This window comes from Diabrotica virgifera, chromosome 8 (genome assembly GCF_917563875.1).
Source record: "Diabrotica virgifera virgifera chromosome 8, PGI_DIABVI_V3a".
Classification (NCBI taxonomy): Eukaryota; Metazoa; Arthropoda; class Insecta; order Coleoptera; family Chrysomelidae; genus Diabrotica; species Diabrotica virgifera.
The window spans coordinates 116,456,638-116,472,251 of NC_065450.1; the positions used below are offsets into that span (position 1 = coordinate 116,456,638).

The following is a 15,614-nucleotide window of genomic DNA, read 5'->3' on the forward strand; positions in this document are numbered from 1 at the left end:
ATATTATCCAAACCTGGACTTGTGTTATTCCGATTTTTAAGAGCATATTCTAATTCTGTAATGTTGAACGGTTCTAGCAAAAAATGGTTTTGTTCATTTGAAGCATAGCTGTAGCTTTTTAGTAATTGGACTGATGGAGGAGCAACTTGATCAAAAATTTCGACTAATCGTAATCGACTAATGTATCATTAAGACATGTTCGATTAGTAATTGATTTTCTATTGATTTTTCTAGCTTGATTCCATAATGCTGAGGAAGGAGTGTTTTTGTTTAAGTTTGAGACAAAGTTTTTCCAACTTTCTTTAGCTATTTCCTTTAATTTTTTTTTACTTTTAGCCATGCTCTCTTGGCATTTTAAGTAATTTTCAAAGTTACGGTTTTGCTTATAATTTGAAAGTGCTTCTTTTCTTTCCTTGATAATGTTATCACAATTTGTATTCCACCACGGCGGAGAATTTCTGATTTTGTTTTTATAAGCTTTATATTGTGGAATTGATAGTTGAGCTGCATAATTTATACAATCAATTAAAAAATTATATTTGTCCAACGTATTTTCCATTTGGTAATAGTTATTGAAAAATTGCTCTGCTGAAATTTCGTACATGGACCAATTAGCCTTTCTTGTATTCCATTTACTTTTAGGAATAATTTCTTCAGGTAAATGAATGTCGGTAATTTCCATATAGATCATAAAATGATTCGATCCCAAGGTGTCTGTATGTATAGACCAATTAATTTTATTGACTAGATCAGCTGTAACGAAAGTAACATCAATAGCTGATTTATTTTGATCTGGTTTAGTTAAAATGGTAGGTTCTCCATTATTAATTACTGTAAAATTTAAGTCATCTGCAGTTTTAATAAGTTGTATTCCAGTTGCATCATTATAATTAGATCCCCAAATCGTATTATGCGCATTGAAATCTCCACCTATAACTACTGAACCAGTGACCTGTGAAAATATATTTGCCCAATCACATACTGTACTTTTACATTTAGGAGGTTTGTATATAGATAATATATTGAGTTCAATATTTTTAAATTTTGTTTTGATGCCACAAACTTCAATATCAGAATTAAAGTTATAATTTAGTTTTAGTTCACTGAAGGTTACTGTGTTACGGATAAGAATCGCAACGCCACCAAACCGGTCTTCCTTCCTATCTCTTCTTATTAGGTTATAACCATTAAAACTGTAATGAGAATCTTTTTAAACCATGTTTCGCTAATTAGTAAAATATCAATTTGTTTATTGTTTACGTATTGCATTAAACTGTTTTTGTTTGACATAATAGATCTAGCATTCCATTGACCAATTTTTAAAATATCTTGTACAGCCATTAGAAGCTATTATTGTTTACAGTATTTAAAACCTGTTCTAATTCATTAATTATAGTCTTATCGTCTAACGTTTTTATATCTTCAATTGAACGAATATGTTCCAAGAGGTTCATTATAAAATTTGTTATAGTTTTTGTCAACTGATTTTTATTTTCAACTTTGTTATAATTGGGTTTATGTGGATTAGCCGGTAAAGGCTGGGCAGGTCCAAATGTAAAGGGAAAGATAGGTTTATGAATAGGAGATTGTATGATAGGAGAGTTTGGTTTCCTTTTCTTTCCTACAGATGCATGTGAATTATTGTTCAATTGAGAAGATATTAGAGGGCGCGCTTTATTTGTCTGTGGGCCTAGCTGAGTGGAGAAAGAATTTTTATTAATTTTTGGAAGCGAAGGAAATTCTTGTTCATTATTTTCAAGCAAAGAAAAGTAATTTTGACTCATAACACCAGAAAATGATTGTTCACACAAATGTTTTGCCTCTAAAAAAGTAGTCTTTTGTTCGATCATTATACTTTTAATCTTTTTTTGTTTTTCATAAAAGGGACACTTTTTTGATATTGTGACATGCTCATTACTTTTACAATGTATACAATACATAGCTTTATCGCAAGTATGATCAGTAGTCTTAGTTAGCCCACATTGAATACAACATTCCTGGGAACTTTTACATTGCTTTGACACATGACCAAATTTCAAACATCGATAGCATTGAACGACCCTACCAATAAATTGTTCTACCGGAAAATAAACTCTATTAAAACCTATATAGTTGGGTAGAATATTACCCTCAAAAGTGACAACTATAGTTTTTTTATCTACGTATTCAATTGTTTCCTCTTTTTGGATTCTACGCTTTGTTCTATAAATATTTAAAACTTTGGAAGTAGATTCAATGTTTTCCATGAGATAATTAATGTCAAATTGGGTGTCTACATCCCTTATAAGCCCTTTCACTTCCAACAAGTGATTTGGAATGTAAGCTCTTAAATTTTGAGCGTCTAATAATTTATTTTTGACAAGATTATTAGCTTCTAAACGTGATGACAGCAAAACTTTTATACGATTACGGCCAATGCTTTTTATCTCTTTAATATGTGTAAGTTTCAGGGTCTTAAATAGTAGGTGACCTATCGCCATAGGGTGCAATCTAGAAAGACCAGTTTCATTCCCAATTTTTTCAATATAAACCCAAATATTATCTAAATTGTACTTATCTGAGATCAAGTTGAAATATTTAATATCCTTTTGTTTTTCTATCGGCAAAGTAGCACTAGGTTCAAAACTATTATTTTCCATTAAACTATCTTCACTATTCACTATGTCTTTCGTCTGAGAGGACGTCCCTAATGAACTTTGTTCCCCCATAATGGGGGAACCAATTTAATTTGTTTATTTAAAAATTCACTGGACTATAAAATTATATCTTTATCGAGTATTAAATTTTTAACGAGTTTTTAATAATTCAACAAAAATTGATGAATCCGGTTTTCTTTGTAAAAGATAGCCTGCGATCGATTCGAAGGTACGAATAAGACTGCTCTATTACGTTGGTTTTGATAAGAAAAAAATTAATTTGTGTTGTCAAAAAGTTGTTCTACTTTCCTTAATACATGAAACAGTTAATCTAGGAATTGGTATGCCAATGTTGACCTCTAATTATATCCCAGAAAACATGGAAGTATATTTGCAATCAGAAAATGGAGTCCTAGGTCTCGGTCCTTTCCCAGATTCATGTGATGTGGATCCAGATCTCATAAATGCTGGAAAAGAAACTATTACCGTAATACCTGGTTCTTCATTCTTTAGCAGTGATATGAGTTTTACTATGATTAGAGGGTAAGTATATATAAAATTAGTTAGCTGTTTACAAAAACTTAACACGCTCAGTGCCCATCTTGAACACGCGCCACTTGGCTGGTACCTCGTACTTAATAGTTCATTTATTAACACAGTACTACTGCAGACACTCGTGCATCGTCGGTCGATACCCTCGATGAAACCGTCGTGACGACACCCGTGCGTCATGGGCACCGAACGTGTTAAATATGTCTATTGGCGCTACTGAAATGTTTCCCGAAAATAAAAGATCCTGACAGAACCTCAATAATTAGCTTTCGGGTCAGCTATTTTCAAAACTTTAATCTTTTTTGCACAATCTCAAGTAACTGACTCTTCATGCCGCGACTTCTTTTTGTTTAAGAGGGAGAAAGTAAAGTAACGATCAGATTAGAAGGTATTTATAATATATGACCAATGAAAGCTTTCAATTAATGGATCAATTTGAGGGTATTTTCCAGTGTTGCTAGTGAGCAAGATAATCGAAAAAAACCTTTAGATTCTAAAAATTTACTGAACCTCGATTTAAACTTTCGTCCCTTTCTTGGTGTCCCCAGAGAGAGGGAAAGAGAGAATAGAGGGAGTAGGCTAGAAATAGAAATAACAGACAAGTTATTGAAATTTCATACAAGTAACTACATGCAGTAAGTCTGCACGAGTTTAAAAATTTAGCAATTTTTATGTTATACTGTTATACTCATATAAAATACAAAAAAAAACTGTAACTATAATAATAGTTGAAAATACTTGGGTAGTCCGATAAGTACTTAGCCTCTCCGCTAGATGGCGCTACTGTCACAAGAGAAATCTACAATCGTGTAATACATTCTTGTAAACGGCCTCTATACGCTCTGAGCTTCGCTGATGTCGCCACTAGCGGATTACTAATGTAACATTCGCCGGTAATTTTTAAATTTATTATTTAATTGTTATCGCTTAATATTTACAACGCAAAAAAATACTTAAATTGTAATCGATTTTTTTAAGATTTTGCTAATCATTTTGACGTTCTATTGATGAAATATTAATTTCTTACTTCTGATACTTTCACAACTATCGTGTAGATGGCGCTAAGATTAATAGATTAATTTATAATTACATATTACGGTATATTAAAAAAACTTAAATTCAGTATTTAAAACGTAAGTATATTTAACGTAAAAATATATACCACAGCTTTGACCAACTAATATTTTTTCTAATTAATGTTTTTAATTTCAATTTTAAATTAATCACTTTGACATTTATGTCAAATTTCCAGGAAAGGTTCCCTGATTTGTCACTACTGGCGCTCACGAACTTTTAAATATCCCCTCTACGTACGAGCTCACAGCGTATAAAAATATTAGCCGAATCGGACTCGTAGTTTTGTTTTGACCGCGTGTTTAAGGAATTTGTTTTTAGAAGGAAAATCCCGCAGCGAAATCAAAAAGCGCTTGAATGCTGTAAACGGGAATCTTCTCCTTCGATGAAAACGTTCAAAACATGGTTTAACGAGTTTCAACGTGGTGGCGTCAGTTTTTGTTAAGTCACTCCCAGGTGCCCCGAAAATGGCTACCACTAAGGATAACGTGAAATAAATCCACGATATCTTATTGGTAAACCGCTGACTGAAGGAGCGTGAGATAACTGAGACAGTAGGCATCTCAAAAGATTCGTTGGTCATATCCTGCATGAAATGTTGGGCATAAAACAGCTGTCGGCGCGATGGCTGCCGCATTTTCTAACTTCGAACAATAAACACAACCATGAGACCACTTCAGAGCAGTGACTGATGCTGTTTAATCGTAATCTGAATGAGTTTCTACGTTGTTTCATAAACGTCGACGAAACATGGTTCCGATGGTATACACCAGAGTCCAAGGAACAGTCGATACAGTGAACGTCACCCCGCGAACGTGCTGCGAGAAGGGCGAAAACTGTCCAATCGGTCGGAAAAGCGATGACCACCATTTTCTGGGATTCACAAGGTGTGATCTATATCCACTTCCCGAAAAAAAAAAAGGAAAAACGATCGTAGGACTTTACTATGCCGCATTATTAGCCCGATTCGACGCCGAAATATTGGACCGTCCTAGTATATCTATATTACATATAAACAACAAAAAACAAATTTCTAAAATCACCATCTGATAATTACCGGTGGAACGTGGAACTGTTAAAAATAGAGATGGGAACGAATTATATGAATAGTTCCAAAATCCCAACAATTGAGGTAGTTCGAGGATCTTAACTTGAATAAGAATTTCGAGAAAACTAACATAGTTGTAGTTTTTTCGCCAAAAAGATCCCTAGATTGAAGTTGTTTTATAAATAATCGAAGTATTCTAGTAGTATGTGTAGAATTGAATTAAAATGGGATTTATTTTATCCAAATAGTTATTAAAGATTTTATTTACATTTAAAAAAAGTAAACGTAATTTATAGAAAAATAAATATATGACCCTTTTTTCCATTTTTAGGGGTCATATTGACTTAACTATTTTAGGCGCTATGGAAGTTTCACAATATGGAGACCTAGCAAATTGGATGATTCCTGTAAGTACTAAAAAAGTTTTCTTACTAACCTCCCGTTTCTTTTAATATCATTACGTATTTTTTTTCAAAATTGTGTGAAAAGTTATATAAATTGTTATAACTCAATTTTTAAATTCATAAAGTACATTCATTAGTATGGGTGGCCAAACTGCGGCTCGCGAGCCACATGCGGCTCTTTGAAGGATTACTTGTGGCTCTCGATTGTACCCGAATTATTTTTCAATTTTGTATTAGATATGATTTTAAAAAATTATTATCGTCCTATATGTTTCAAAATGTTTTTTAAATTACTGACAACAAACATGAAATACTTTGAAACAAATTCCATTTCCATACAAGATAAGAATGATATGACACATCGAAAACTACGCTAACGAACATTACATAAGAGTGGCGCAATGTAAAAGTCAGTAATCAACCGAATCCAGACCGATTTTTGTATAACTCTTGCTACGGGTATAATTTGTAATTTGGATTAGGTATACATTTTATATTTTAGTCATTTTACTCGACTTAAAAAAAAAATCTTACAATAATAAACTAGAAAAACTTCCGAGTAGGTATATAAAAAAGCCGGAAGGAATATTGACCAAACTCCAAAATAGATTTGAAGACTTAAAATATGTTAAATCGTGTCTTTATTTTTTTCTGAATTCATTTGAAATGAACATAGTTCATAAGGTGAATCTTTTATTATTACCAATATATGACCTAAACAACATCTGGAGAATTAAAATTAATAGAGACGCAACAAGATCAAGCTCGAAAATAAAACTATAAGTCGACGCCGAATACCGAATTTTAGAAATTTGTACCAGAATCCAAGTAGGTACCCTAAAAAAGGATGCTTGTCGAATTATTTCCAACAACCAACGTACTTGTGTGGGCCATTTTATTCCATTTTATAATTCGTGAAATCCTAACACCTATCAGTATTAACTAACCAGCATCTAAAAGAATTACTGAGAAGTACTGCCACATATTAATCAGCAAATTGTAAAGAATTATCAAAAGAAGGAAAACAAAAATGTAATTCTTCTTAACGTGTCCTTTCAAGTCTCCTTGACGTTGGCGATTAACATGGCGAAACTGTCTCTGTCTCGAGCTATTCTAAATAGGTGTTCTGCTTTCTTTATTCCTGTCCACTTCCGGATATTCTTCAACCAAGAGCTTTCTACCAATTCCTCTGCGTCGTTCGATTTTACCCATCATAATAAGTTGAACAAATATTACACCGGTCTCCCCTTACTACGTGTCCAAAATAGGCCATCTTTCTATATTTGATGTTATCAAGCAGCTCGCGGGCAGCATTTGCTCTCCATGGTGTTTAAAGTATACGTTTGTGCAGCCCCATTTCAAAGGCCTCCAAACGATTAATGGTGGATATTTTTAATGTCCATGCTTAGACACCATACAAGAGGACTAATCAAATGTAACATTTAATCATGCGCTTTCGAAGTTGACGTTGCAAGGTATCATTACAGTTGAATGACCTCATTTTTAAAAATGTAATTAAGTTTTAATATTTCTTAATTTTATTTCGGTTTTCAGTAAGTAAAAGTTCTGTTAAAAAAATTGTAAAAACCTTATGAAAAGTGGCTTTAACTTGTGAAAAGTGGCTCGGACTATTAAGGAGCTTGGCCACCCCTGCTATTTACTATACACATCGACGTACGTTTCACTTTATACTTTGATTTAATTTGTTTGAAAATGAATCATGACGCATAGGCAAAGTTAAAATGGTACTATACCATGTTAATAACTGAAAACCCAATAAAATCCATTTCCCTTTATCCCAAGAGATACCTATTCTCAAATCCATTTTCTGGTAAATATTTGATTTGGTGTTACTAACAATCGATTCGTTTAGTAACATTACCAACTACGCTAACAGTGAAATTGGTAAAAATTCATAGAATTTTTAACATTTCTAAAATAAATAATATGGTAAAATTTATTTAGAATTCCTCCAAATTATTATACTCATTTTGCTTATGAATTGTTACTTTTATCTATATGCTATTAAGCAACATTAGACCCAGCATGAAAAATATATTATACATTGTGCTTCGTATGTAACGAATAATTAAAATAATGAACAGAACAAATAAATTATCCTCTATAGTTCCATTTCAAATATCAATGAGGTTATTTTTTTATTTCTTTTTTCAAAGAAACCTTTTCAAATTGGTTAAGTGAATACTCCTTCTTTTTACCACTTACAGATCTCGCATTATATATTGTTTTTCATTTTGTCCCTTCCATGATCATATATTTGGTTTGGTCTTCATTTAGTTCCAATGCGAATTTCTGTACTTTGTCAATAATTTTGTTCAGAACTACTCTTTTTAATTATTTCGCTAGAATCGTTAAATCATCAACAAATATTATATATACCATGCTTATTTTTCATGATTGCTTTTCCCACCTTCATGTTACATTTTCTGATAACAGTTTCTAACACTAAGTTGAATAATGTTGAATAATGATCTTCTTGTCTCAAGCCTTTTGCAACCATAAATTGATCTGAAATGTGACTGTGCCAAGCAATTTCACAGGTAGAGTTAGTTAGTGTCATTTTTATTAGCCTAACCAGTTTTTTGGTATACCCAAATTGCTCCATACATTTTGGCTCTATCGACTCTATCATATGCTTGTCTGAAACCCACAAACAAAACATTCAGAGGAACTTTATCTTCATAACAAGTTGTCTGTATCTCCTTTGGAGAATATTTGGTCTATAGCAGACCTGTCCTTTCTGATCAAAACTGATTATTAATGAGCTTAATACTTTTAGGGAAAATTGGTGAAAGGTATGGGCGGTGCCATGGATCTGGTCTCAGCTCCTACGACGAAAGTGGTAGTATGTATGGAACACTCAGCGAAAGACGGCGGTCACAAAATATTAGAAAATTGTACTCTTCCCATAACCGGCAAAAATGTAGTGGATATGATAATCACAGAAAAAGCAGTATTTACAATAGATCCGGAAGCTGGACTTAAGCTTATTGAAGTTGCTGAGGGTGTAGGTGTAGAGGATATTCTCGCCTCGACTGGCTGCACCTTTGAAGTAGCAGAAGAATTAAAACCAATGGGACAAGTGGCTGTTAACTAGTTTTATTTAGGATAAGATTGTTTCGTTTAAGTACCGTTTATTTTATAAGTGTAACTATTATCTCTTTTATTATTATCATATTTCATAATGTAAATTATCAAATTTTCTTAATAGTGCAGTAACTGAAGGTGGATATGAACTATTACCTCCGATTTCGTTGAACCTCCATCGATTTGCATGAGAATTGGTGAATGGTAAGACGATATCTCAAGGAACAAAGGTGACATGGTGCCAACTTGCGCTTTTACCCTGGGGGTGGATGCCACCCTTTCTCGCGGGAGACAATTATTTTATTAAAAATAACACCACAATTCGATAGAGGGACTAACTCTAAGGAAAATTTCTTATATAAAGTTATTAAAATAAATCAAAACTTTTTGAGTTATTAAAGATCAAAGATTTTAATTTTTCTTGAGAAAATGCATGTTTTTAACCGATTTTTCATCAATAACTCAAAAACTATGTTTTTACAAAAAAGTTATTATTACTAAAATTGAAGCTAATAAAAAATGAAATAAATTTCTTACCAGAAAAACCTTTTAGTGTTAACTAAAACTGAGTTATAGGTAATTGAATGTATATTTTATTCGGCGAGTAACCAAATCTAAGTATTCAAACTTAAATAACGGGAAAATGATGCATTTGTTTAACACAAACCTGTCTAACATTTGTCAAAGTACTTAGAAATATCTATCAAATGAGCCCCCGAACATGTCGATATCATTAAAATTTATACACCAAAAATTTTTCAAAATTAATCTTTTAAAAATTTTTCCAAAAACTGTTTTTTTTTAATAACTCCAATAATTTTTACTATGTCAGATTCATCTAAAAACCATTTGAAAGTTAATTCCAACGGCTATTTAAATACGTTAAATTTAATCTTTTAAACCCCCTTATTTTTTTAAATAAAAGGTTAAATGGTCCCGGTTGCATGGTTCTCACAGCAAAATTTAAGATTTAAACGTTTCTATCTCGGTTATTTTTTACCCTATAGATATAGTAAAAGAGGTAAAATATTTGACATTGAAAAAATTTGGTTATATATTTTTACGTATATTGAGTATTTTTGGAGTTATTCTCAAAAGAATATAAAAATTACGATAAATTTAAAAATTCTGATTTTTTTTAAATTATATCTTTTTTTCAAAAATATGCCTTCTAAACCGGTCAAAATTATTGAAATCATTACTAATGCTAATGTAAAGAAATTCTTGTAAGGATTAGTATAAATTTTAATTTTTGTGGAAATGACATATGTTTAATTTTTCAATTTTTCCTAAAAAATTCGAAAGAGTTCTTTTATTTTCATCATAACTTGCTTAATTTTGATGCTATTAACTTGTACTGGAGCTCATTTGATAGGTATTATGAAGTACTTTGACAAATGTTTAGCAGGTATATTTTATAAATTGTATCGTTTTCCCGTTATTTAAGCTTGAATACTTAGATTTGAGTACTCGTCGAAAGAAATATACATTCAATTGCCAATAACTCACTTTGAACTAACATTAGTTTAGTTATTTAAGTGAGGAGTATATTCAATTTTTTATTATCTTCAATTTCGGTAATATTAACTTTTTTGAAAAAGCTTATAGTTTTTGAGTTATACGTGAAAACCATGCATTTTTCTTACAAAAAAATAAAATCTTTGATCTTGAATAACTCAAAAAGTATTGATTTATATTAATAACTTTATATAACGAATTTTGTTTATAATTTGTCCCTCTATCAATTTATGGTATTATTTTTATAAAAATAATTTTCACCCCCGAGAAGGGGTGGCATCCACCCCCAGGGTAAAAGCGCAAGTTGGCATCATGTCACCTTTGTTCTTTGAGGTATCCGCTAATTACTCACCAATTTTCATGAAAACGATGGAGGTTTAACGAAATCGGAGGTGAAATCCTTCAGTGACTGCACTATAAATCGTTAATGTCATTTTAAATATATACAAATTGTTTAAAAAAATATTTTTTTGATCCTATTGTTTTTACCCATTTTGGAAAAATCTGTCTGTCTGTCTGTCCGCCTCCGTTATTAAAACAAGTAAAATGACAAATGAGGTGTCGAATGAGAGCATATAATCGATAGGTGGTACTAGAGGTGAGAAATATGACTTCGGACTTCCGGTTTTAGAGTTGCAACCTGTACTGTTTTAAAGTCGCCGAAATAGTACGAGCGATGTATTACTCGACTCGTCTTAGCAAGATCAGAATATCATCATCATCAAGGCTTTTCATTCCGGATGGTACGTTTGCCGCTCTTACTTAGAGTTCTCTCATTCGCCTATTGCTGTTAATTACTCCGCATTCCGCTTGTTTGTTGTCAAAGTTTGTTGTATGACTTAGCTTTCGTTATAATTTTCTTCCACTCATTTAGTGCGGCAGATTCGTGCAAATATATGAATTGTGCATTTAATGATAAAAGCATATAATTTGGACCACATATACTACATATATAAAGGTTCAAATTTAGATGGGAGGCCATCTCAGATTTTGCCTTTTACAAAAATGGCGGGAATTCAAAATGGCGACTATACATATGTAACTAATAGCTCGATAACTTTTGAACGAGACTTCAGATTTCAACCAAATTGGGTATATAGGTTCTTTTTTTTTATGTATAAGATCGAGGTCTTGAACCGGAAGGATAGGTTTACCAGAAGTTGTGTTTTTCCTGGTTTTTATGTAAAAATATGTTGTTGTTTTTTCAATTCTTTCACCCTGTATGTATTAATTTTTCAAAAAGTTAATACGGCCATTAAAAAGAGTAAAAATATTTTTTAGCAAATATTTTGAACTTTTTAGTTATGTTAATTACCATTTAATAAATGCAAAACGTATCTTCACATGTACCTATATGCGGCAGATTCGTGCAAATATAAGAATTATTGTGCATTTAATGGTAGAAGCATATAATTTGGACCACATATACTACACATATAGAAGTTCAAATTTAGATACTAGGCCATCCTAGTTTTTGTTCCTTTTACAAAAATGGCGGGCATTCAAAATGGCCACTATACATATGTGACCAATAGCACGATAACTTTTGAACGAGATAACTTTTAAACGATGAATAATATCGAGGTGTTGAACAGGAAGAATCGGCATACCAGAATTTGTGTTTTTACTGTTTTTTTTTATGTAAAAATGTTGTTTCTCTTTCAATTCTTTCACCCTGTGTATGCTAATTTTTCAAAAAGGTAATACCGGCGATGAAAAAAACGTAAAAATATTTTTTAGGAAATATTTTAAACTCTTTAGTTATATTAATTACCATTTAATAAATGCATAACGTATCTTCACATGTAGGTACCTATGTGCGGCAGATTCGTGCAAATAATAATATAAGAATTATTGTGCATTTAATGGTAGAAGCATACAATTTGGACCCCACATACTACACATACAAAGATTCAAATTTAGATATGAGGCCATCTCAGATTTAATCTTTTACAAAAATGGCGGGCATTCAAAATGAATCTGCCGCCCATAGGTACATGTGAACATACGTTATGCATTTATTAAATGGTAATTAACACAACTGAAAAGTTAAAAATATTTCCTAAAAAAAATATATTTACACTATTTTCAATGGCGGTATTACCTTTTTGAAAAATTTATATATACCTACAGGGTGAAAGAATTGAAAAAGAAACAACATATTTTTATATAAAAAAACAGTAAAAACAAATTCTTTTAAACCGATTCTTCCGGTTTAAGACCTCGATATTATTCATCAAAAATAAAACCTACATACCAAATTTAGTTCAAATCTGACGTCTCGTTCAAAAGTTATCGTGCTATTAGTCACATATCTAAAGTCGCCATTTTGAATGCCTGCCATTTTTGTAAGAAGAACAAAAACTGAGATGGCCTATATCTAAATTTGAACCTTTATATGTGTAGTATATGTGGTCCAAATTATATGCTTCTACCATTAAATGCACAATAATTCTTATATTTGCACGAATCTGCCGCATATAGGTACATGTGAAGATACGTTTTGCATTTATTAAATGGTAATTAACATAACTAAAAAGTTAAAAAAATTTCCTAAAAAATATTTTTACACTCTTTTCAATGGCGGTATTAACTTTTTGTAAAATTAATACATACAGGGTGAAAAAATTGATAAAGAAACAGCACATTTTTACATAAAAACCAGGAAAAACACAACTTCTGGTAAACCAATTCTTGTGATTCAAGACCTCGATCTTATACATCACAAAGAGAACATATATACCAAATTTGGTTGAAATCTGAAGTCTCGTTCAAAAGTTATCGTGCTATTAGTCACATATGTATAGTCGCCATTTTGAATCCCCGCCATTTTTGTAAAAGGCAAAATCTGAGATGGCCTCCTATCTAAATTTGAACCTTTATCTGTGCAGTATATGTGGTCCAAATTATATACTTCTATCATTAAATGCACAATTGTTTCACATATCGGCTGCACTAATTTCGATATGTGCATAGTTCCCTGCAGTTTCTCACTTTCAGAATGTTGCTATCTCTCATGACCTGGTCCTTCCATCTCACTCTTGGTCTTTCAGTTTCTGGTTTTCATCTGGTGATCTTCTAAATCAGTAGGTTGTATTTCCTTGGTTGTGTTTCCTTCTCTTTATGTGTCCCAGTCATCTCAGTCTCTGCGCGTTAAATAAATCTAAATATATCTTCTCCCTTCATTATGTCTCTTAGTTCATGGTTCATTCCTCTTCTCATTTCTCCGTTGTCCAGTCTTATCGGGCCCATAATCCGTCTGAGGATTTTCCTTTCGAATATTTTTCGTCATCTTTTTCTGTTAGGCACATTGACTCAGCTGCGTACGTAACTACTGGTCTGATTGCAACTCCTGGTTTTGTATTTCTCGATAAGTTCTTGTCCTTGTTTTGTTGCCTACTAATATTCGCTCCGTTACTTCTTCACATCTCTTATTTTGGCCATTCACTATTACTCCCAAATATTTAAATTGTTAAACTCTTTTAAAAGTGTAGTTTTCTGTCTTAATTTCTCTCGTTCTGTTATCTTCTCTTCTTGAACAGAGTGGGTATTTTGTTTTTCCTTCGTTAATTTCTAGATCTCTTCTCCGTGCTCAGAGATCAGAATATACTTCCGGTTAAAAAGGTGTAACCGGAAGTACAAAAATCGCAGAAATAGTAGAAGCGATAGTAATCATCGCCTATTGAGAAGTTTAGGGCGAATACTTAGTTCTGGTTTTGATATCGTTTGGCCACAATTACTCAAAATTAGTGAAATCGTATATCAACCATAGATATATATATATATATATTAACAATAGATCAGGCTAGTTATATGCCACTCAATGCATCGGGGTGTAACGCCAATATCAAGTACGGTGGTCTAGGTCTAGATATCTTTGTCTGTCGTACGAGTGTGAGCGTATCTACCAAGAGGTGGGAGTAATGGAACGGGACAGAGGCAGCGGCAGCGGCCATCATATGCTAGAGATAGAACGCTAAGCGCCGGTAGAGAGAGATTAGAGATAGATAGACCACCGACCCGAACTGCTCCGCGTTACGCTATTTTTCGGACCTTGCCTAATCTACGTGTTACTATGTAATATATGATATCAAGCGACGTAAAGTTATATGAAGAGTTTAAATATCGACTTCCGGTCACGTTGGGTAAAAACCTTTTCTTCCATATGATAATCTGACGCGCTCGAGTAACTGCAAAATTCCCGATTGGGCTCCCCTACCATTAGTAAACATACATATTTGAGCGTTGTATGGGTAAAGAAATTCACACGAATTGAAATCCCTTGGTTTAACAAAGTACCTCTACCTAACTTGTTCTAGTGTAGCTTTTTAAAGATGCGTTTGATACCAGGTTAAGCAACTTTGGTTATATGATATCTATTCGCGGTGTGCAAGTACTTCTTAATCTTGCAACTTTCTTAAATAATTCATATTGTCAATTGAAATTGTCAAATTGACGTATATTTCATACCTACTGTCATTGAAGAAGAAAAATTATATGTTGTTCACAATATATTGATATGATATGCAATTATTTTATAAAAGTATATTTAATTAATTGTATTTTGCTTGCAGTACTGCATTTTAATAGTTAATTTTATTTACTACATACAATTGTTTACCTTTTAATAACATAACCTAAATCTTACTTTTTCTTTTTGTAATTTTTTGGGCTACGGCCTTGACAATTATCCAGCAACAAGGACCAATATGATTGGCCAATATAATTAAAAGTGCGAAAAAAAAGTTGCCGAGCTATGAAAACAGGTGTCGCTTTTTTGAACTTGCACGGTCTCAATATAATATCTGATTCTCAGTTTAATATGCTGTTTTTTTTTTAATTTTTTATATAGAAGTGATTTGCAATAATAAACCAACAGTTTTAGTTAACGAAATGAAAAGTCCCAGACCTGTAAAACTGAAAACCACTCGTGGAACCAATTTCTGGGTGCACCTTAATCTCTGCCTTTTGCAATTTATAAGGCAAGCAGACGACGAATAAAGGAGACGAAAGGGACTCTACAATATACAGTCACATTCCGTCCAGTCGTCTAGGAAAAAAATTTCAACGAAAATTGGTTCCGTTTACTCACAATATGAGTAAACTCATAAAATGAAAGACAGCTTATGTTGCATTTCGGTTCAGAGATGATCAATAGGGATGTTCACAAAAAATTAAAAAGTCATTTCAAACATGTAAAACGATTAAGAAACACCCTAGGAATAATTGTCCAAAATTTCAACAAAATTGAAAAAGCCTTTCTATAAAAAATCT

At 32.3% G+C, this 15,614-nt stretch overlaps 1 protein-coding gene across 1 annotated transcript in view; it reads left to right on the forward strand.

The window, feature by feature from the left end:
* Positions 1 to 10,804, forward strand: part of LOC126889707 (succinyl-CoA:3-ketoacid coenzyme A transferase 1, mitochondrial) — a 37,440-nt gene extending 26,636 nt beyond the window's left edge. Inside the window, exons 6-8 of the mRNA XM_050658240.1 lie at positions 2,963 to 3,179; positions 5,642 to 5,717; positions 8,515 to 10,804. Coding sequence (XP_050514197.1) covers positions 2,963 to 3,179; positions 5,642 to 5,717; positions 8,515 to 8,832 — 611 coding nt within the window. The 3' untranslated portion in view covers positions 8,833 to 10,804. The remainder of the gene's footprint in view (positions 1 to 2,962; positions 3,180 to 5,641; positions 5,718 to 8,514) is intronic.
* Positions 10,805 to 15,614: the final 4,810 nt, after the last annotated feature.